The sequence below is a fragment of the Strongylocentrotus purpuratus genome, unplaced genomic scaffold (genome assembly GCF_000002235.5).
Source record: "Strongylocentrotus purpuratus isolate Spur 01 unplaced genomic scaffold, Spur_5.0 spur5_scaffold_2, whole genome shotgun sequence".
In the NCBI taxonomy this organism is placed as follows: Eukaryota; Metazoa; Echinodermata; class Echinoidea; order Camarodonta; family Strongylocentrotidae; genus Strongylocentrotus; species Strongylocentrotus purpuratus.
In genome coordinates, this window is record NW_022145605.1 from 6,509,772 (window position 1) to 6,533,929 (window position 24,158).

General features: G+C 38.1%; 1 protein-coding gene across 5 annotated transcripts in view; it reads left to right on the forward strand.

The window, feature by feature from the left end:
* Window positions 1-7,459: 7,459 nt before the first annotated feature.
* The window catches only part of LOC588946 (EF-hand calcium-binding domain-containing protein 5), a 30,176-nt gene continuing 13,477 nt past the window's right edge, over window positions 7,460-24,158 (forward strand). For 2 of the 5 annotated variants that reach the window (XM_030991511.1, XM_030991512.1), the window contains exons 1-15: window positions 7,460-7,565; window positions 8,647-9,398; window positions 9,953-10,173; window positions 10,714-10,787; window positions 11,283-11,538; window positions 12,010-13,172; window positions 15,470-15,776; window positions 16,269-16,415; window positions 17,303-17,520; window positions 18,549-18,705; window positions 19,405-19,550; window positions 20,247-20,375; window positions 20,909-21,081; window positions 21,708-21,801; window positions 22,650-22,691. In XM_030991511.1, coding sequence (XP_030847371.1) covers window positions 8,686-9,398; window positions 9,953-10,173; window positions 10,714-10,787; window positions 11,283-11,538; window positions 12,010-13,172; window positions 15,470-15,776; window positions 16,269-16,415; window positions 17,303-17,520; window positions 18,549-18,705; window positions 19,405-19,550; window positions 20,247-20,375; window positions 20,909-21,081; window positions 21,708-21,801; window positions 22,650-22,691 — 3,840 coding nt within the window. In that variant the 5' untranslated portion in view covers window positions 7,460-7,565; window positions 8,647-8,685. The remainder of the gene's footprint in view (window positions 7,566-8,646; window positions 9,399-9,952; window positions 10,174-10,713; window positions 10,788-11,282; window positions 11,539-12,009; window positions 13,173-15,469; window positions 15,777-16,268; window positions 16,416-17,302; window positions 17,521-18,548; window positions 18,706-19,404; window positions 19,551-20,246; window positions 20,376-20,908; window positions 21,082-21,707; window positions 21,802-22,649; window positions 22,692-24,158) is intronic. The other 3 variants (XM_030991513.1, XM_030991514.1, XM_030991515.1) reach the window with 2 other exon arrangements.

Here is a 24,158-nt window from a genome sequence, read left to right on the forward strand (position 1 = left end):
ACACATAAAACACACACATATATATATATATATCCACCAGGCGGCGATTTCTTTTCAGGATCGGGGGGGGGGGGGGATGTGCGAGAGACGAGGGAGCATAGTGAATAAGAGGGGCGAAGGTGGCGGAAGTGACTACTTTCTCACACGTTTTTGTTTTCATGTACAAAATCATGTAGCTCCGTTTAGTCTCATTTCACAACGCCCCCTATCGTCAGAGTAAGCAGCCATACATGTTAGCCTATGGACGTTTTTTTTTAAAAATCGTTAAAAATTCATTTTTTTGTTTAAACGAAAAGCACATCCACCCCGACGTACGTTATCACTAGCTCTTTCATTGGAGCCCTCATGTCTCATTGACTTTTGAAAGTTCACCCACCGTAATTTTTCAAAATAGGTTGCAAGCTCGCCATTGCCTATAATACAAGTCGAACTTTGAACTCAGTCTGCCAAGTGATTGTAAGATTATAGGTCAAGCACACGAAGGATAAGAAGCATGAATTATCAGTTATCACTTCTGCTATGTTCATTATGTCCATTTCATCCAACCCCCACCGTAATTTTTCCATTTAGTAAAAGCAAACATTTTGCCGAGTTTAGCAAAAACATGAATATTCATGAACGGTCAGACAATACAGCCTTTTAGTACATAACGTATAGTGAATGGGAATGGGCGATGATCCGTCCAGGAGGTAGAGGTCAGTGTTTTGTGCTGGCAATGTTCACGCGAGCGAAAATGAGACAATCGGAGCAATATGTAAATTTTTTAGCAAAACTATGGTATAAAAACAGGCAATCATGCTTTTTTCACACTTCATTTTTATGCGAGGGAGTGTATAGCGACTGAGCGAGAAGATTTTTGCATTTGTATTAGTCTATACGCTGGACTCTTTGGCCCTCCAGAGCCTAAAAGTGTGTTGCAGTCTTTAGTCAGTATTTGCTATAATCTAATTTTGCACCTTTTCTAATCTTTCGGGGGGAAGATCGGCCCCCTCAAAAATTGAGGGGGGGGGGGGGGTGGGGTGAACGTGTATTGAAGCCGACAGCCACGAAGTGACAGCCCATGGGACCGACAGTGTCTGTCTCGGTCGTGAGCCTTCTGACAGTTTTTTTTCTCAAAACTTCACTATAGACCGACGGCCCACAAAACCGACAGCTCTATTATTGAACCGGAAGCCCACTTTCTTGTGTTAGTCTCGATTATACGTGAGCTAGCTGTCCGTGACAGTCCGTCTAATGGGCTGTCGATCTACTGAAATACCCGTTAGGGTACCGTCGGCTTATATGGATAAACGAAGAATGCGATTCAAGCTTCATTGAACGACTTCATCGATCTGGTACAGTAAGAAATTTGCATTTTTTATAATATTGTATTTTTTAAGCATATTTTTTTTCTTTCTAAATGATGTCCATGCAGCTTGAGTTGTTCCCACAGAATCAAACAAAACTTACACTGAATGTTCAAGATTACAAATAAATGACATGTGTCAAACGTTTTTGGTAGAATAATGTATAGGGGCTGAGTAATGAGCATATAAAGATAAGAGAATGTAGGTTAGTAGCGAAAGTACACTTGAATAGAGGGATTTTCTGAAGAGATCTCGTTGAGATTGCATTAATGTGTTAAAAAAGAAAAAGAAGGACTGGTGGATAAAAAAATGAAAAAAAAATCGTGAAATATTTCTACGTGGTTCTAAATACCGACCATCCCGTCGATAGAAAAATTGTTATGATAATGGTGATGATGATGATGCATGGTGATTATGGTGTTGTTGATGATATATAGTAATGAGATAGATGATGATGGTGATGATGATTATGATGGTGGTAGTGAAGATTGTGGTAGTGCTGGAGGCTGTGGTTGTGTTGGTGATGCTGGTGTTGATTTTTACTCACCGCCTTTCTCGCAGACGACTATAATTGGTCTTTCATCGCAATTGTAAACGCCCCAGACACCAGCTAGGGTATACAAACAGTCCGCAGACACATTATTCGAAGGCATGATGTCATTAGCTGTATGTATAGAGAGAGAAAAGGGGGGGCGGCACTGTTAAAATGAGAGTGTGAAGGAGGGATCGTGGAGACCGAACAGACAGACAGATATAGACAGAGAGAGAGAGAGAGAGAGAGATAGAGAGAGAGAGAGATAGAGAGAGAGAGAGAGAGAGAGAGAGAGATCTGAGGTGAGGAGGTATTCCGCTTGGGGAAGGGGGGGGGGCAGGGGCGGGTACTCACATATTAAGACATACAGGGGTATTCCGAAATTTTACCTTTTTCGATCGTTCTAAAAATCTGTCATGTTGTGGGCAAAATCTCATGTATGCAATCATGCATGAGAAAGAAAAAAAGAAGAAAAAGAAAAAAGAAAAAGAAAAAGAAAAAAGAAAAAAAAAGAAAGAAAAAAAAAAAAAAAATCAGATTTAGTTGTTTTTGTTTGTGTACGTGTGATTCCATGAGGCAATACAATTTTGATAATAATGAGTTAACATAGAGGTATAATTTGTGGCGGATCGGGGGGGGGGGGGTGCCAGGTCAAGATGCAACCGATCCGATATTGTCTCTTCGAAAGTGTGGCAACCTCCATTTTTATTAAGAAACTTTCAATCATAGATCTTTTGATATTTAGAAAAATTGATAGCCAAAATGCTACCTTTAATTTTAATCACTATTATTCCAATGTATCTTCACTAAAAGGGTGTAAACAGCAAAAGCTCAACGCTGAAAAAATAAAGAAGGATATAGATGAAAAATAAATAACATGAAAAGAAGGATTTAATCGGAATATCAGCTATCTACCCGTGTAAGTTATTTGATGATCGTCAGCTCCACAAACAAATTCCCCTTCTACAATATGGTCTCTGCAGTAAAGCCATGTGTGCCATCCAGGTGCGATGCTTTTGACGAAATCGTTCTCCTCGTCGGATGTGATCTCGACTATCGAAGATTCTAGGCCTTGACAAACAGTAAACGCCGCGCTCCAAATCGAGGAAGGAGTATATACGAAGTAGCAACTGGACGAAAAATCTCTCCATCCTGATTCACATAAGGCTATGTTTTGTGAAAAGATAAACGTTAAAGGAAAAATAAAAAAGAGGTAGAAAGGTGAGGGGGGACTTGGGAGAGGATCAAGAGAAAGTGGAGAAGAAAGAGATGAAGAAAAGATAGATAGGGAGAGAGAGAGGAAGAGAGAGAGAGAGAGAGAGAAAGAGTGAGAGTAGAGAGAGAGAGAGAGAAAGAGTGAGAGTAGAGAGAGAGAGAGAGAGAGAGGGAGAGAGAGAGAGAGGGGGGAGGGGGGAGGGGAGAAACATGTTTTCACATCTCATTATGATCACTGATCAGCACTGTACTATGAACCAGGCAGTGCACTATCATTATTAATTAAAAATGGAATTTTAAATCTGATACATACAGTTAATAGGCCAATACAGCAATCTAAAAGCGCTACATAATAATATTTAGGCGCCAGCTATGACCGGGGTAATACTGCCAAACTTGTCTATAGCGACCAACCAAGGGAAACACAAGAGGTGGTCTTTGGAAACAGGTTCCTTTAGTACATGTACATGTTCAATAATAATAATAATACTAATGTTCCGTGTTTATATAGCGCTCAATACATCGATCCAACGATGTGCCTAAGCGCTTTACAGATATATAGTATTACCCCGGTCATCGGATTCAGGCTTACCCGCACACAATGTATGCACATTTTCCACTCCCTGGGGAGTATTCCAGCCAGTCGCCATTTTACAAGCGCACAATTTTCAAGGGAAACAAAACACGTGGTCTTTATAGACAGGTGGTCTTTGTAGACAGGTGGTCACTAAAGCAGGTTTGACTGTAATAACGTCTGATCGTTATGAGGTGATGGACATGCGCGTTATAAGAAGCCACCACTATTATCGTTATTATTATTATTATTAAACTTACCTTTTAAAATATCAACCATAAATAAATGCAAGTCATGAGAAGCAGAATAATATATCGCCACTAACTTTCGAAAGTAATAAACTATCAATTCCGTCTACCATTCCCTGTTTGATATTAATGTAACCAGAATGCATTGGATACATTTTTATAAAGTCACGGAATTAATTTCTGTGAATGAATAAACTTGTGTTTTGATAATTAAAAAGATTGGTAATTTCGAATCACGTTTAGGATTCACAATTACCGGACATAGATTTCTTGTAGCCTCAGATTTGAACAGTCATGAAGGGTACACTCTTTCAAGAGTTGGGCAAAATATGCAACTTTCGAACCAACAACACTGAGTAACGTACTTTCCACATTATACATTTCAGAACTTCTGCTTTACCTTCAAAATAAAAATAAGTTACAAACTTGATATCATTGCAACAAGATTTCAAAATTTTAATGTTTACTTACACGCGGCAGCTTGGATACGACAGCCTGCCAAAATCGCTACAACGAAAGTGAATTTTGAAGAAGAAAAACGGGTGAAATATTTCTCACAAATCAACATGATTGTTGTCTATGTAGCTAGATCGAGAATAAAATGTAGCTCATCTGGTACGGCTGCTTAGCTGCTCCACTATAATCATCCTCACTCTCCGTCAACCTAGGCTTATATAGTATCGTTTGAAGAAGAAAAATGATATAAAGTTCTCGACTGAATTCATATTGCAGTGTTATCATAACTCGTAATAGCTCCAAGGATACGTTGCAAATGAAAATGCTCGTGTTGCTTTTAGATTGTCATCTGATTGAGTTTTAATTAACACAATGAATATCATGAACATTGACTATACATCTTACAACAATAGTGTTTAATGAAATGAAAGAGGCTGATGATTACATCGACAATCGCTTTCTTTTATTTCTTAAGCGCGTATTATCCTCTCAGTAATGTCAATATTGATAATACAATGTTTATGACCCGCAATTACCATGGCAACCAGTTTTGGCGGGAGAGCGGCAGGGGATAATTATATCAGAGGCGATGATCGTTCATATATGATTGATATGATATTGATGCTCATGGAATCACGGCTTAATATGTATTTCTGGGCCACCTGACAATGGATCGCAAGGCCATGGCCTGTATGGCGCAGGAAATGTTCATGTACAATACTTGGTGTTATGTTTAACCACATATTAAAAAATGAATTACCTTTTCTATCTTGTTGCGATAACAATTGCTGTTCATGGTTGTAACATTGATTGTATCTACTGAGGGGCAAACTATTCAGAACTATATGACATTTGCAGAGATCCCTTCTGGCGTGTTGTTAATCATTTCTGCTCAGCATTTTGAAATACGCTTGTTTACAAAACAACAAAAGAGAATGATATTTTTATAATGAGGTACAAGGTAGTGCTCACTCGAACATAATGGTCGTATTGCTTCATCTTATTAAATAGACTCTCATTGTCATAACATATCATGTATTATGGGTTGAATAACAGTATTTAAAAAAAAAATGCACTCCGTAAATTTTCAAAGGTAACTAATTGGCAGTCAGTGATGAAGAAAAGTACAACCCTCTGGTTTTGTTGGGCAGGGTATACTGGGCAATCCCTGCGAAACACTTTTTCTCAAAGTGGATGTATTTACAAATAGGTGGAACGGGTCATAAATTGGCTTGGGGTCCAGGGGGCGGACCCCCGGAAGTTCAGGGGTTGTAGACATTTCATTACGGTAAAATAGGCATATTTTGAAACCATTTTTTTGTCGCTGGCAGGTCACTATATTTTTGTTTAATGACGTAAATCATGGTAAATCATTGATGGAAAGAGTTCTACTGCTGCAAAAGGTTATATTATTATATATAATGCCCCCATACGCTCCCATACTGATCCTTTTTTAAAATTTAAAATAACATCTTAAAAATTAAGGATTTGTTCTTATTTCAGCTCGGTCAAAATATGTTTAATTACAATAGTGGTATATTGCCCTCTGTGTTCAATGATATGTTTCTTAAAAAACATGCTGTTCATAGATACCCCACTCGACAATCCGATGAGTTTCACTTACCTCATTTGAGAACATGTTCTGCACAGAATACGTTCATTTTTGAAGGCCCTAAATTTTGGAATACTCTGCATAACGATTTGAAAACTTCCCCTTCACTAATTTGCTTTAAAAAAAAAATTCCTTATTACAATCTTACAATATTAAGAAATTTATTGTGATTGAACATCTCCTTCCCAATTGTTCTTTCTTTCCCTCTTTTCTTCTGCCCATCTCTAAAAAACAAAACTACTTGCCATCATGTTCTTGCTCCTTTTGTTTCAGCTATCCCAAGGATTTTGTGCGCTCCCTATACCGTGCTCGATCTCTACAATTTTCCTTTTCTCTCCTCTCCTTCCCTCCAAACGCAGCCCACATTTTTTCTTCTTTTTCCCCCTCCGAGTTTTTTTCCTTTCTTTTTTCTGTTCCTTCTTCGTCATGTAATTTGTTACGTCTTCTTGTTTACAGTCATTGGGGCCCAAATTCACAAAGGAGGTTTGTCGACAAACCTTGGTTTTCGTACGTCATAATTTTTTTTTTTTATGACGCGTTTCGACGCGTTTTTACATACCAGGTTTGTAAAAAACGCGTAAAAAGCGTCATATTATGACGTACGAAAACCAAGGTTTGTCGACAAACCTCCTTTGTGATTTCGGGCCTAAGTGTTGTCTCTGTCGGCCGCTATTCTTCTTTGATTGATGATGTATTCCATATTATTTTCACACTCTTTATGATCTGAGGGGTCCACAATTTACAAGCTCTGCTTTTCAGTGGACCTCTCCATTTCCTCAAAATATAAATGCAGTTAATTAAAAAAAAAATTATCTTCCGCATCAAATGTATAAATTATTATTAAGATTTGTTTATTACAAATGTAAGTATGTTTTGTATACATTTTACATTGTATTCGTTATTATGTATTGTATTTTGTTATAAAATGAGAAAATTAAAATGAAATGAAAAGAAATGGTCTAAAGCAATATAATTAAATATTCAAATGAGACACATGCTAAAAAGTAGAAAATATAACGTTGACCCTTTATTTTGTAAGTACATTTTATAGGTGATACAAATTATGTTTATAATCCAATGCAAGCGAGTTTTCCTTTATAATTCTCTTCCTCTCAGATTAAAAAAAAAGTTTGTGGCTTATTTGTTTTGTGGGGGAATAAAATAGGCCACATACACGTATACGTACATGTATATATAAAATATACAAAAAGTTTCACACTGTGAAGGAAAACATTGGAACAACTAATAAGTTTCAGGGTTTTTTCTTCTTCAAAATGAAAGGGAAAAGAACAGTACGAAAAGAGAAATGTGATTATAACTAGGATTATCAGATCAATTATAGAGGGAAAAGGGAAGAGATGATTAGATGATGAGAGATAAATATAAAAAGAGAGGAGATCGAGATTGATTGATAGAGAGAGAGAGAGAGAGAGAGAGAGAGGAGGATTTTTTTTTGGACGGCCGTATACCCGACTATAATGTCGTATGCTATAGAGGGCGCTCGCCGGACCTCAGAAATCCAGATGATCGTGCACCATAGCAACGCACAGTAAAACAACCCGAAATATTGAGGAGTAAAAAGGTATCGTTATTTGTTATTTTCATAGTTTTGTTTTGTTTTGAAATTGTTGTTATATGTATTAACTCATATTATTTTATATTTAAAGGTTGTTTTATTCTTACTTTGAAAGATTCTTCATAAATAAATAAACGTCTCGCGCGCAAGGCTCTACCTGCAACCCAACGGCGGGCTTAAGTCCCATTCGTTTGCATTTGCGTAGGTTACAATTTAGAATTGTTGTGTTGTTGTTTTAATTTTGCGCTTGTTCAGAAACCTATCCAAAATTTGCCCGTAACTCCGGCGTGGAGATACCTTAGTCCCTACTAAAAACATACCAAAATGAAGTGAATATTCATTATTAATGTCCAAATAAAGACCATGAGTAATAAAAGTCGTTTCTATGTTTATTAGACCTACCTGTTTTGTGTCAAATTTCTTGTTATGTTTGGAGTATTTTTTGGGATAAACGTATTAGACTATACACTTTTTCACAGCGTTTTGCGGCAAACCGCTGCACAATACAAGTACTTACCGATGGTGGGTTGCGGGCAGGGGGCGCGTGCTGCGCGCCTGTCAAGATAATCTACTTATCTAGATCTAGATCTAGGCCTACCCTAAATAATGTCTCGGATCCTCATTACGGTAGATAGATGATGATCCAACACGTATATAAAATGGCAGTAAAATATAACCTCTTCAACCAACCGATGTTAGAAAGAATACTTTGAAAATTCAAATCGTGAGTCTACTGTTAAACATGCCGATCAACCACTTCGTATTCATTGCGTGCATTAGTTTGCAATGTGTGCATTGTGTGCAATTGCTACCTCTCAGCAAGTATACAGCGATAGAGGTCAATATGCATTAGCATTGACTCTATGTTTTAATTGCTGGAGTGCTCGTGATTGTCCTCACTTTACTCCTACATAGTATACAAGTGCAATGCATGAAGTCTAACCGTAAATTGGATGGACCCCATACTAGCTTTAACGTGTTTGTTTTTGTTTTAAGCTTCCGGACAAACCCCGTCATACATTTGTTTGATTGTTTTGTTTATTAATGGTTTATAGTTATACCATATTAATTGTTTCTTTATATCCAGAAAAAAGTAAGATATTAAAGGATTGAGAGGTGAGACAACATGGCGGAAGTACAGGCTGTCAGTCCTGCTGGTAGCCGAAGTATGATGGAACCCCGCCCACCCTCTCAGTCAGGTTCAAGATCATCATCAAGGGTAGGATTCACCGAGAGTGCTCACAGCAGACACAGTTCCGGGAGAATCAAATATGTTCCAGCCCATCGTCCACCTTCAAATGCCAGGTCTACACCCTCATCCACAGAGAGACCCGCTTCTGTCCGATCCTTGAGGGAAAAGAAAGAACTGAACGAGTACCTAAGTCCAATCGTCAAAACGGCTGTGAGGAGATGGAAACGTTTCCACGAGCAGAAGGTGATCGAGCGCTTCAAGGAGAGGCGGGAATCCAAGAAGCAGCGTGTCAAGGATATCAAGGAAGAAAAGAAAAAGCTGGCTCGTCGCATTCCCATCGATGCCTTAGCCGTTGAATGGCTCAACAGAAATGAATTGACTGTGGATGCTAGGGCTTATTTACTGGAAAAACTGCTCCCCACCCTCATCTTAGGCACTGAAAAGCTGCTCATAGAGGCCGAGAGGCGGGACCTGACGGAGAAGAATGAGGCAGATCCAAATTTCAATCCTCTGAACTATTTGGCACAATACCTGATGAGAAATAACCCTCGTTATAGCAACTTCCCAGAAGCTTCACCATACATCAGGGGAATGCAAGAAGTCACAGATGAATTGAAGCAGTATGTCTTTTCTTTTGAAGACAATAGGTGAGAGGTTATTTGTCTGTAAGATTTTTTATACATTGCAATGAGTAGAAAATGGGAATAACTTACCCTTCTTTATTACAATTTACAAGGCTTATAAAAGAAAGTCATTGATAAAGTGAAATTTAAAATTCTGTATTGTGTTTTCTCAACCATAATTGAAACAGATGTTGGTGTAGGATTAAGGAATTGATATGGTTGAATATTGGCCATTTACATTAAAAAAATGACATAAAGGGACTTGGAGATGAAAGAGACCATTCATGAACCATCATTTGGAAACTGTTCAAGATGAATTTAAAATCAATCTTTTACATTATGATTAAAAAGATGTTACATTTATTCCTCATTTAAATGGTTTTCTTCTTCCCTTCAAGAATCCATGTTGCTCTAATTCTATATACTTGGTAAAAATGTACCTGAATTCATAGGTATCATCATAATTCAAGGAATTCTATTTTACCATCACCACTCAAATAAATGTGCTTGCTATCAACCTATATTCTAATAGTAGTTGGATATTACCTTAAAATCTTATTTCATCTTTATTTGCCTAGACTTGCCCGGGTCAAAGCAGAAACCAGGAGGAAACGTGAGCAGATGGAGCGTACAGAAGCATTGCAGACCCAGGAGAAGAGTCGTAGATCTGCTCACATCCGCAGGCAGTACAAGGATTGGCTGCTGGACCCTGAAGGCATGGTAGAGCAGAGGGCTATTCAGAATTCACTCACATCCTTCAGAGAGGTCCTAGAAAACTTGCCAGAAGAATTCAAGAAAGGTAAACAAAATGTTCAGATCAAAACAGTTGCCTATGAAATCAAAATCTTCATGTAAACATACATTTAGGTGTATTAATCATGGTCTCTTATATTCTGGGTCAGCTAATTATGTTTTGGATAGTTCACTATTCTTTTTCAATGTTCACAGTGCTTGAATAGTGCATGATTCTGTAAAAACTTTACAGATCTCTCAAAGAATTTAGAATGCCAATTGGAAAGCCTTTAGGCAAATTTTAAAAGGAATATATAATGTATTTTGTCCCAAATTTTGAATATATATTTCATGTGAAAAATACTTCTTCGACAAAAGAAGTTATCTGTCTAGTTACCAAACTTAGAATTGAGAAACTGACACACTAATGCTCACTTTTACCCTAAATGTGACAGGAATCTTGAATCTAATAGTCTTGTATAGTATTATTCTCTTACACAATTTAAACCAAACTATAATTGCTACAACGTTTTCTAGCTACCCTTCATTTGGGTACATTCAGGCTATTAGAGAATTGATAATTTTTTGTCATTCTTCCTTTATGTAGCATCCGACTTCCTTGCAGAATTGGATAAATTAGATGCTAACGAAGAACAGTTTCATGAGGAAGAGTTTGCACAGGTAAGAGACCATGTACTGTTCTAAGTGTGCTTTTCTCCACGTATCTTACACTTGTGACTACTTGCTTTAAAACTCTGAGAGTTTAAGTAACTTTTATATTTGGTGTATGAATAAATGCTCTGTATAAAAGCGTGTTATCAGAGGTAGATATAGATTCGGAATATAATGTATCTATGTAATTAAAGAAAAAAAAACAGGGTCTGCTAACCTTGTCCAGGTAATATGATGATTTGTCGCATTCATTAAAAAATGTGTAACAACTCAAAATAGGATGTTTGGAAGTATTTTATCAAAGTCTCTCAAGCATTTAAAATTTGTAAGTTTCATAAAAGTTCTGAAGTTTGTACAGTATTGTTATTTGTAGAATTTGATGCAGGCATGGATGATGAAAAATAAAAAAGAGCAAAGGAAAAAATAAATACAACCCCTCCCTCCTGATAGTAGCATCATTTTATTCTTGATTTTTGCTTTTACCGTTCAAACTTGACTTTCCAGTATCTCAAGAAGTACGTCCTGAAGTTGGCTCCTGAACTTTATGATTCACTCATGAGCCACATGGCGCAGTGTGCTGTTGCTTATCGACATGCTGCCGTGCTGGAGGCACGAAGGGATATTCTTCTGTCTCTCTTCACTGGTATCGACAATGCCGATGTGGGCATCCTCAACAGGCATAGGGTGCTGGGACTCTTCGAGAACTTCTGGGAAAACGTGCCCTGGTCTATCAAGCGTCATTTGAGAAATCCAAGGAAATGTAAGAAGATTATCACTATAGTATCATTAGTTTTTCAGTCTTTTATACTACAGTGGTATAATACAGCTAGATGCATTTCTAATGAGCTTTTGAAATGATCTCTCTGGCTTTACTTAGTACAAAGGCAATTCCACAATGAAATGAATTATGTCCTACATGTAATGGAGGATGCTGGAGTGATAAAACAAAATGATAAACATTAATGTGTCATTATACTTGATATGTGCATGGGCATGTGTGTTCACACTAGCTGGGCTGTTAATCATTATGTAACATATGTATATAGTTTGGGTTTTGATATTTTGGGTAGAACTATAAAGTTAGCAAGTGCTTATAATATAAAAATTCAAAGTTTACTGCATAACTAGACAAATAACCAGACGAGAATGCTCTTCAGGAATGTGGACATATCATGTGTCAATGACAACAAATAAATTTCTTCTCCCCCTCCCCTCCCCAATATTTTTCCAGGGCCTGTAATAGAGCTCAATGAGACAGATGAAACAGAGAGCATTTTTTCTGTAGGGAGTTCCATCTCCTCTGTGAAGACAAGCAGCATAAAGGAGCTGGAGCCTGAGCCTGACGTACCCTCAGAGGGCGCTATCCAGACGGAGGGTGAGGAGACGGTGACAGGAGAGGATGGGGCAGCTCCAGCAGTGGTGGAAGGGGGAGAAGCTTCAGAAGAGGGGGCAAAGGATGAGGTAAAACAAGATGGAGATGGTCCTGCTGTTGGTGAAGGGGAAGGTTCTAAGGATGAGGGTGTGGCACCTGGTAAGGAGGGTGTGGTACCTGGTGAGGAGGGTGTGGCACCTGGGGATGAGGGTGTGGCACCTGGTAATGGTAGTGGGGAGAGTGCTGTGGAAGAGGGAGGGAATGAAGTAGAGGGTGGGGCTACACCTGGAGATGAAAGCAGTGCCAAAGAAGCGACGGTTGAGAACAAGGAGGCGACTGGAGATGAAAAGGAAACTGTGGTGGAGGTAAAGAAAGATACAGAAACACAGGACACAGATGAACAGCAGGTAGAGTCAGAACCAGCCAAGGAGAAGAGTGGAGATGGAGCTGGAATAGGCAGTGATGACAACCCCTCTGGAGTAACTGCTGAAGCAGGCAGTGAGGACAAACCCCCTGGAGAAACAGCTGAAGCAGGCAGTGATGACAAACCCCCTGGAGTAAATGCTGAAGCAGGCTGTGATGAAAACCCCCCTGGAGAAACAGCTGAAGCAGGCAGTGATGACAAGCCCCCTGGAGTAACTGCTGAAGCAGGCAGTGATGACAAGCCCCCTGGAGAAACAGCTGAAGCAGGCAGTGATGACAACCCCCCTGGAGAAACAGCTGAAGCAGGCAGTGATGACAAGCCCCCTGGAGTAACTGCTGAAGCAGGCAGTGATGACAAACCCCCTGGAGAAACAGCTGAAGCAGGCAGTGATGACAAACCCCCTGGAGAAACGGCTGAAACCGGAGAAACAGCAAAAGCCGAAGACACAACAGGAACAGCAGCTAATGGGGATGCCCCTCCAGCAGAAGAGGCACCACCAGATGGTGCTCCCCAAGAGGAAGCCAAGACAAAGGCCGGGGGAGATGAAAGTGTCGTCCCAGAGATTGTGGTGTCGGATGATGCACAGAAACCGGTGGAGGTGAATGCACTTTAGAATGTCAAGAGTGCTGTGCAAATCTTACGCTTTCTACTTCTTGACTTTGCTGTGTGGCACCTCTTTTAATGATTACTGCTTTGATGTATGGTAACACCTGGGGGGCGTTTCACAAAACTTGTCATCAGTGAAAAATGACAGTTTTTGTTATAAGCTACTGAAATCCTTGCTTCTGATTGGTTATCAACAGATTTGTCACAGATATTTTTCATTTGTTATTGAAAAAAGGCTTTGTGAAACGGGTCCCAGCTCTTTGTTCTTTGTTCACTTTATGAATTGGTTCTGTTACTGCACTGTCGTAAAACAACAATTCTTCAACTATTTCAGTCTAATGGAGCTGTAATCGCTCTTGCATAATCTATCTGCAGTGTGTTGTCTGTAGAAATACAGTGGTCCTGCTGTGATACGTGTACATGAACATATAACATACCTTTCTCCCCTCCCCCCTCTCTCCTTTTTGTTAACTTATGAAAGCTTACTAGGTATTAACAGCATTTTTGTGGTATTTTTCCCGCTTTTAATGAAAAGAGTCCCTGCTATTAATATTCTTTCACCTTTTTGTTGAAAAACTCCACAGTTCACAACTCTTTTAATTAAAGACCTACATGACAGAGAGATACCACCAATACTTATTCAGAACTTCAACAAACTTTACTTTAGCAAAATCCTGAAAACGTTGTCATTTTTTAAAGCCTGTCCATACTAGTTTGGCCAGGAGGTATTAGACCACCCAGCAAGGTGACTGACAGGTGGCTATCTCATCAACTCAGCTCTGAATTAACATAAGAAAAAAAGGATCATGGGGGACCCACGGGCAACTCTTAGGCATTGTTTTCTATATAGAGGGAGCAAGTAGCTACAAGTAGCAGGGTTGGGCGGTAAATACCGGCGGTAAATACCGGTAAATACCGTCCGATAAATAAGATGCGCGTCCGGTAAATATGTAAAAAACAGGAAATATGATTTTAATTCTCTATTTATTAATAATTTTACTTGTTTTTAGCCTCATAACTGAAAATACTGTTCTGAAATAATTAGCAGCACAATACTCATAGTAGGAACACACAAACAGATTTATAAAATCCTCACTGCATACATGTATACACCCAAACAAATGGCATTTTGTTCATATAGTATTAATGAATATGGTAATTAGTGACTAGTCATTCTAAAAAGCTTTAAATTCCTTATTCCTTGCCCGATTTTGCTCAATTTTTTACTGATTTTATTCAAATACCTTAAACTTTACAATAAAAGTAACTTAGTATGAAGGTTTTGGTTCCCTTTAATGAAGAACATCATAATTAGATGCCATTACATGTATGAGTCATATTTATATGATTACCCCCAAATAGCAAATATATTTGATTACATATAGCTCAATGCAGATTTAATGCTTTTAATCTAATTTAATTACTATTGAAGTTCTAATTTTCACTTTTGCTATATGTTTCTCTTTCCTATTAGCTTCCCCCTAACACATAACAGTATATTAATGATGTCACTTATTTTGTCAACCTGAAATTTCTTTTATCAGCCTATTCTGAAATGTGCATGTGTATGCACAGGTTTCAAATGTTTCTTCATAAAAAAAAGAGCATAATTATTAGCCACTTAATTTTGTAAGTACATAAATTGTAGAGTTGCATTTTTTATGCTTGCACCCCCCCCCCCCCCATCACAACATAACACTAGCATTAATTCTTTGTACACTTTATTCTGCGATGAAATTTGTACATCCATACATTAATTGCAACCTGCTTTGCTTATTTTGTTTTTGGGGAAAGTCCAAGCTATTTAGTTCCATTTGTTACTGCCAACATCTAAGATAGTGATTGTATCTATTAGCAAGCCGAGCTAGAGCTTGGAGCAGACCAATTATCAAAGTGAAATGATACTTATAATTTCATAATACCATAATACTTCACCAGGAACCTTTGTTTTGCCCTTTTCTTAACTTATAGTTCATTGGAGTTGGGTAATTTTTATTTTTTGAAAATTAAGATGTTAAATCTTACTGAATGTAGAGTTAATTGTCATGGTATAGTGGTTTATTCAACAGATTTGCAATCATAAGGTTTCAATCCTAGGCACAATGTCCTTTTGCAAGACAGTAATATACATTTGCCACTCTCCGCTTAAGTGGACCTGATATGCTTGCTACTATTTACTTTGATTGCTTCGTTTAATTTCTAAGCGCCATTCGCATCAAAGCTTGACAGATATGAATGCCATATACGAAGCCTTCATCAATTTCTTGTGTGAAACTTCTATCCTATCAGGAATCAGAACAACCTCAGGAGACTGCAGAGTCCGTCCAACCAGAAGAACCTGCACCTGCAGCAGAGACTGCAGAGGGTGCTGCAACAGAGCCGCAGCCCCAGGAGCAGGAGCCGCCTGCAGCAGGTGCAGCAGATGCAGAGGCCGCTCCTACAGAGGCCGCTCCTGCAGAGGCCACACCTGGAGAGGCAGCTCCTGCAGATAGTGCTCCAGTAGAGGCTGTACCTGCAGAAGGAGAGAAGAAAGAGGCTGAAGATGTGGCAAGTGGTGATCAGGCTGCTAACAGTGCCGAGGAGGCTAAAGCTGGGGGTAGGTTGGACTATTTAATGGAAAACAAAACTTGTAAGAAAATTTACAAGTCGTTCAGATTTTCTTAATGGTTTTTGTATCACTCACACTCAGTTAATAAAGATAGAAGAATCTCAAGTCCTTAATTTGTTAGTAGCAAATAAGCAAACTTTTTGATATATCCACTGTTGCCAATTTGTAAAGTTTTACATTCTAATGACATTTTGATGCATTATCATTTTTTCCTGATGATGATAATCTGTTGGTGCAGAACAAAGAACAGGCAGAGGAAGATGTTGAAGGGGTAACAGTAAAAGAAAGAGTTCTCGATCTTCTAACTTTTGGATGAACTAATGAAGATAGCACTCAACATTTTAACAAGGAGGCAGATTGATCCCTGTACAATAAATTTAAACAAAAATCATTTGTTTATTTACTAACTTACATTTGTATCTGTAATAAATCTATTAGTTAAGTAAATATTTCCATGACCACATGTCTTCCTTTCTACAGAAGACAAATCGCAAGAGCTAACATCCTCAGCCAAAGAGAGAGGTAATTTACTACCCACAACAGCCAATACCCAAACGGGCCGTTCTACCAGTGTGTCTTTCCGTGAGGATGCTATCAAACTCAAAGAAGAGAAAGCTGATAGTGAAGGTGAGTTGAAGTGTGTAAATAATAATAATAATGATAATAGGCATTTATATAGCACCATCTATCTAGACAATGCTATTCCGAGGCGCACAAGAAACATAGAAAGAACGAAAGAGTTTGGATGAGTGTCATAGTGCCAAGTACAGGTATTGTTAAAAAAGATAAGATTTCAGCTTGGATTTAAAGGTCTCTTATTAACAAAATAGAATATTTAACTGGATTGTTCATTTTCCTTTACTCTCTCCTTGGTTTTTTTTTCTCTCTCTCTCTCTCTGGAGTATGTAATTTGTCACGGCCTGACCTTCACCCTCATAAACATATCACTTTTCACCCCATTCAACCTGTATGGCCCTGTTTCGTAAAACTTGATATCAATAAAAAGTTACAAGCTACTGTTATTAGCTACTGAAATCATGGCATCTGATTGGCTGAGAGCAAATTTGTCATAGAAATTTTAGCAGTTGTTATAGATAACAAGTTTTATGAAACGGGCCCCTGTACATGAGGGCCCGAATTCACAAAGGAGGTTTGTCGACAAACCTTGGTCTGAGCTCAAACCTTGCTTTGTGAATTCGGGCCCTAGTGAACAAAGGTCTTTCCACTTCAGTCACTTTTATGAAATTTTTTGTCCAGAGAGGCGTAACCTCAGGGTTTCAAGAAGTTTTCTCTTTTGCTGCCGTACACTGGTCAATGACCCAAAATTGATAATTGATACAGTCAAACCTGTCTATAGGGACCGCCCAAGGGAAACACAAAAAGTGGTCTTTGAAGACAGGTTCCTTTAAAATGTTTTAATGAGAAAACATTTTCAAGGGAAATAGAAAATGTGGTCCTTGTAGACAGGTGGTCATGTTTGTCCCATCTCTTTTCCCTTATCCCCAATTTTACAGATGGACCCAAGAGTCCTGTGAAGACGCCCACTGTCCGTAGCGGCTCAAGGACGGGTAGTGTCTTTGACGAGAGCGCTCTCAACTCTTCCCAGTTTGTGCAGCTTGTGGAGCTGTTCCTGGGCGAGGATTCCCCTCAGTACGCCGTCGACGCCCTGGTCAAGTTCATCACCGAGGGTTACGTGGAGACGGAGCAGGAGAAATTCCTTCGATTACAGCAGGTTTGCCAATCAATTATTCTATCTCGTGAGAAAACAATGCAATTTAAGCCTATCCGTACTAGTTTGGCTAGGAGGGATGAGACCACCAATTAGGCATTGTTTTCTATATAGAGGGAGCAAGTAGCTACAAGTAGTACAGTGGGCCTTTAAAAGTACTATGTCCCTTTTGCAGGCCAACTGCATTTGAAAGATAATACTAATTTAGAACTTCCCTAAAAAAGGTGGGGCTTGAAAATGTCTTCAAGTAGGAAAATAACGACTATTCGTTGTCAAATCGACTTTAAGGCTATAGAGCCCAAAAGTAATAGTCTTGAGTCTTGATTTTCAGACAATTGTACCGAATGGTCATACGTTTTATGCTGTGCAAAGATTCAATCAGTTTAATCTTGGCCATTACAAGAAGTGGGTTATTGATGTAGACAAATGCTCATGTACCCTTTACAACTCTTTTCATGTATGTTATTACCAAAGAAGAAAACAAGCCAGTCAGTCCCTCAATATTGTCTGACAGTGAAGTCTAGCAAGTAAACAGGTTTCCTTGCATAATTTGAATATGAGGACACTGCTAAGGTTTAGATTTCACAGATAGGACATACATGACATATTCATAAGTCCTGCAAAGTTCTACAGCATTTGAGGTTGGCTGCAAAAGGGACATAGTACCTTTAAGGTTTTGTGATATTCATATCCCTTGCTTTGTAACAGAAAAAAAGAAGTCTTTACACTGATCCTCTGCAAACATGTGTGTGAGTGACCTAGGTGTGATACTGTCAGAAACTTTCACCTGCCAGAAATGTTTGTTGATTTTGTGAGTGAATGAAATTCTTGAAAGTTTCATGCTGCAGTATAAGCAAAGCCCAATTTGACACCACACTGACTTTTGTCAGTTTGCAATAGTTTCTTAACTTAAAAATGTTTTTTAATTCTCTATCGCAAAATTTTCATATCAGAGAAGTTTACAGTCTTACAGTAAAAGTATTGAAAGTTTATGATTTCTCGACTATGAATCCCTTGTGTTTTGTTCGTAGGCGAGGCGGGAGGCAGAGTCTGTCAAACGACGTCAGATGGTGGATCAACTCTTTGACAAGTGGGACAATGATGGATCCGGCTACCTGGATCTTGAGGAGTTCCATTCCATCATGGCTAAGTTCAAAGACAACATGGAGTCTAGAATCATGGCCAAAGGTAGGTCCAGTGCAGGATCTTATAAGGCCTGTCCTCATCAGCTCGAGATTGCCAAATATCCCGCCATTTGAACTATCCCGATCGCAAATTATCCAGTTAATTTGCGTCTGCATCAGCCCGAAGTTGCAATTAGCGGGATATTTGGTCGAGATGATCATCCTAAGATATCTTAGGCTAGTTTGCAAAATATCCTGCTATTTGTCTGGTGCGTCTTCACCAGCCCAAAGACTAGCACTATGCGCGAACACTGAGCAAAATATCTCGGGCTAATTTCTCGAGCTAGAGTTTCAAGTTTCAAGGTTAAGTCTCGAGCTGATGAAGACGCGATTTGTAACTTCGGGATTATTTCCCAAATTTGAAATAGCGGGTCATTTGGCAATCTCGAGCTGATGAGGACAGGCCTTATAGTGAGCTTTAATTGATGATTTGTTCTACTTGACTACTCAGCAAGCAAACAAATTGGGGATGATAATACCAGAGGGCACTAGCCTATTCAATTGGTTTCAAACCTAAGACCTGTAACCTACAAGACCACTGCAATCTCCACACCGCGTCTTCTACATCCATTTCAGTCATTGAATGATATCTGTGCAGAGTACAAACTCCGCTCTTTTATTAAATAACAAACAAGTGTGTATGATTTACATATATGGCTGTTACCATGGTGATTGAACACAAATGTTTTCCCTTGTTTTACAGCCAAGCAGAAGCTGGAGAAGGAGGAGCTGGACAACCGTTTAAGCAAGCAGGAATTCAAAGCTTACGTGGAAGCAGTGTGCTCTCTTCTACCAGGTGGTCCAGACAACTTTGATCCACTCATTGATTTCCTAATGACAAGTGTGGAAGTAAGTTGAATTCATCCTTGTCTTCTCCATATCTAACCCATATTTTCTCCATCACACCTCGTACCATGGTCACAACCAAAGATATCAATGGTAGACTGACAGTAGACCCAAGAAAATGGATCAAGTTTCACTTTGACAAGAACCAATTAATGCACTCTGCATTGTGCCAGAATAGTCCCTTAATGATCCCTGATTGGTCCTTGACCCCAAATGGAACAGATTTATTGATTATTGGTTGGTTCAAGATCAGTTTGGTTAGATCAGGATATCACCATCATTACCATTTCTCTTTCTCCTCCCCCCCCCCCCTCTGCCTCTCTCTCTCTCTCTCTCTCTCTCAGAGTGTTCTTGCTCATTGTCTCTCCCCCCCCCATTCCTCAGATGGTCATACCGTAAACATATACTGCAGAGCATTAATGTCTTGTCTTTACAATGAAAGATAATTTTAGAAACTATGTAGAGCTGTGTAGTATAAACTTGCAATAACTGCCAAAAATTATTAAATCACAAAAAAAATCTTTTTACAATAAATTTAGTATCCTTTTTGAAAAATTTAAAGCATTGCAGGTTTGTTGATTCTGTTGATTAATTGAAGAAAAGTAATTAGAAAAAGTGTATCAAGTAGAACGCATGAGAAACATCAATAGTATCTTTAAAAATCCTTTAATCCTCATTTTTGTGTTTATCTCATGACAGAGGTCATACGAGGAGAGAATCAGGGGTCAAGCAAGGAAGAAGTGGTTAGCCTCTATCATCCAGGCAGCTGAGACGAGCGCTGGTGGCATGCAACCTGTCTATAAGGGTGTCTTCAACTCACTCTACAAGGTTTGTATAAAATACAGCATTATATTTATGGTGAAGGAATTATATATCAAGTAGTGGAGCTTATATGACATTTGAAGCAAGACGATTGAAGGCCAATCTTTGTATTCAATTCAATTCATTTACTTTTCATCTCTTTAAAAATGATAATGTTCTTGTTGTATTGTTTATCCCTGATTGTTGTAAATTATTGTTATTTTTTCAAGAAATTTAAATCATGAATGTTTACAGTGAAATTTCATTTTAAGGATTATAATGAATTATGCATGGGGTACAAGTTTTCACATTCTGTGGTATATGAAGATCAGCAAAATATAAAGGAAGCAAAAAAACAAACAAACTAACGATTAGATGAGTAAAAATTGCTTAAAGTCTTTTTCTTTCTCTCTCTGTATGTCTCTCTCTCTCTGTGTCTGTCTGTCTCTCTTTCTCTTTGTCTCTCTATATAGATATACATATGTATACACACATACTTATTTTGAACTATTAAAGCTCTGAGTAATTTTTTTTTTCAACAATGACTTTTCTCTCACTAGGACGCTGATCAGCATGGTCGAGGAAAGCGCATCAGTGCTAACATCGGTCTGCTTGAGAGGAACGATGTCAGTCCAGCTCGTGGCCCGACCTGTCTCCGTTACGTGGCCGCCACGCCCGACGATGCTGGCTTCATGCTCAATAAGATCTTACACAGAGATATGAAGGGGATCAGGTAAACCAATGACACATATTCCACTGCAAAGCTGCCTTCTCCTTCTCCCTCTTGCTGCCCCCCCCCCCCCCCCCCAAAAAAAAAAAAAAAAAAAAAAAAAAAAAATTGATAAAAACCACAACTCCGATTTGCACATAGAGCACATGGTGTCGGACCTACTTATCTGGATTTCCTTATATCTTTCTATGCTCATTACTTGGGCACTATACCTTTCTAATAAAAATGTTTGGCACATATCATTTACTTGTAATCTTGAACATTCAGTGTAAGTTTCGTTGGATTCTGTGAGAATATATTTTCTATATTTACCAGAACTCAAGTTCAACTGTAAAGATGCAATAAATTGACCTGAACTTGTTTGATGATTGTTTCACCTGTGTGCTAATAAAGCATGTGTGTGCTTGTAAGTAATCATACTTTATGTTCATACATGTACTGTTACCAAGTTTGTAATAAGTCCTTGTACATTTAGGTTCATACTCCAATTACCAAATGCTTCCTCCAAATTGGAGATCACAAGATAAATGTGAAGTGCGCCTCTTGATGGTTAATCCATGTTTGTGTTTCTAATTTCATTATCTCTCCCTCTATCCCTTTTCCCCCTCCTCCATCTCTTCCTTATGCAGTTTCTCATCAATAGACAGTGGCAAACCCATCCACGTCCCTCGAGTTCAGAACCACGGTAGCATCATGTTCTGGAACCCTGAACGTGCTGATGAAGTAAGTCAATTAAATCTTTCTTTTCTCGTCAAACCCTTGATTTGCTGTTGTGCTTTGATGTATATGGGAAATAATTATTTTGGAATATGGTCAAATACGAATTGAGCTATTCATTGTATCTGATGATCGATGCAGAGTTATAGTACCGGTAATGGCAATATACCGAGTACAACGCAATACTATTCAATCTTTCTTGGTGACATGTTTAATGTCATTGCAAAGAGAGGTATATGAAGAATAGAAGAGAGGAGGGAGAGAAAGAAAAGATTTGTTGATTGTCGATTCATTCATATTTTTACTCCACAAATATCCACAAGCTAATTTTGAATTTCAGGATTTAGCTTCCTCCTTACTTGTATGTAGTAAAGATGCAATTTATATGTAATTTCTAGTTTAAATTCTTGTTTTTTAAGCAATTTTGAATTCATGTCACTTTTGAAACACTTGAATAAAAAAATAGAGTCTTGAAAATATTACTACATTAATCCTTTAAAGGAAATTCAAGTTTATCTACTTTTTTGTATCTTCTACAATATCCAGCTAGTGTCTAGGAATGACTATGCCAAAGATACTATTTTAAGCTTGAGGGAGTATCCAGTTTTCATGCATAATCTTCGTTATCCCTAGATCAAAAATTGAATGTTTCATCCATTAATTCACACTGTTATAAAGTGATGAACATCCATGACTTTTGTATCATAATCATTGATATTCTTTTTTCATGATTTATAGTAAAATCCATCCATTTTTACGTCAAACTCAGTGGTAAAGAATGTATTCTAAAGTTGATTTGGTACGTAGCTTAGAGTCATGAACTTACTCTTGAATTCATCCAATGATCATTCTAGAAATGGGATGATGAAGACTTTCGGCCATCTGTCCTTGAGGAGGTAACAAGAAGGATGAAAATGAAACATTTTCTGCCATCCCATTTATTTTCTAAATCTTGTCTCATTTGTCATGATTTTCCTCTTGTCTTAAAACAGCATAACTCTTAATTATATCCGAAAGCATGACATCAACTTTCTTGTCTTTCATTGAATGCATGACTGTTTATACTTTCTTCATTTGTTATCATTTATGTTTATCACAAAATTAGAGACCAGGAGTAAGTTCTCCTTTTCTGATTGGAATGCAATGTTTCTATCTTCCCTATCTCACTTTCTTTCTTGGCATGCGATTGATAGTTTCTTTGGGGGTTGGTATAGTGGTACTAAGTGTTTAATATTTCTTGGTTTCATTGCATTGTTTTACACACATTTGTTGGAGGTTGACAATGATCTGTGTTATACGTGCATGTATGTGTTTCATATCTGTTCCTTCTGTAGTATTTCAAACCTGTTTAAATTTTATTTAGTCTTTTACATTAATCTATCCTTAGTTCTTTACAGCCATTTTTTCTTTTCTTTTTACATACCATATAATTACATATAATGTCAACTTTGGGAGTCATTTTGCTCAATTGCTTTCTTAATCATTTAAGAAAATAAACGTATGCAATATTACAATACCTATTTCATCATCATCACTATCATGTAAACCCATTATTTTCTTAAGGTAATTATATGTACAACCCTACATAACTTTAGAATCAACTCTAAACTCTATAAAACAACATTAATACATCTCATTGCAATCTTATGATATATATTAAAGGACTTTATATAGATCTAAAGACTAATAAACTATCATATCAGAAGGTCCAGATAATAATCTAAGTGTCTTGTCTATTTTTCACACCTTTGTGATTCCCTGGTATCAACTTTAGCACAAAACACTTCGGAATCCGGCACTCTATAAAAAGAACTACTGCTGGTTGGCTTTTGGTTGAATACACCTTTGGTCTATACTAGAAATGTGTTATCTTTAACACAAAGACATTTTGGGATACAGTTATGAATTTTCTGGTCTTTAGCTTTTGGTGATAGTCTTGGTATACGCTAGGAAGGTCTTTATACTTTAGGAAAGTAACACAATGAATGGGTTTTTCCTGCATGGTTTCATGGGATGGTGAAAACTGGATGCTCTACCTAGATGACACGTTGCTCATACACTGAGCCGTTGAATAAGTCACGGTGTATTAGAGTCACTTGTACTTGTACTTGTATTAAGCTTATGTATACATTGTACATTGTGGTGATATTTTGCAGTTTAGAGCCTTTTATCTTGTGGTAGAAGTTTTGCCTCGCAACTGTTTTGGATACTAGTTTTTTGTCTTTGTTGTTTTTAATGGATGCCTGTTATCGAGCACTGGTGTATCATATGTCATGATACTATTGATTTTTTTGTGGGGGGGGGGGGGGGGGGGGGTTGGGGGTTAATTTCAAATATGTACCAAGATTATGTATGAAGTAATT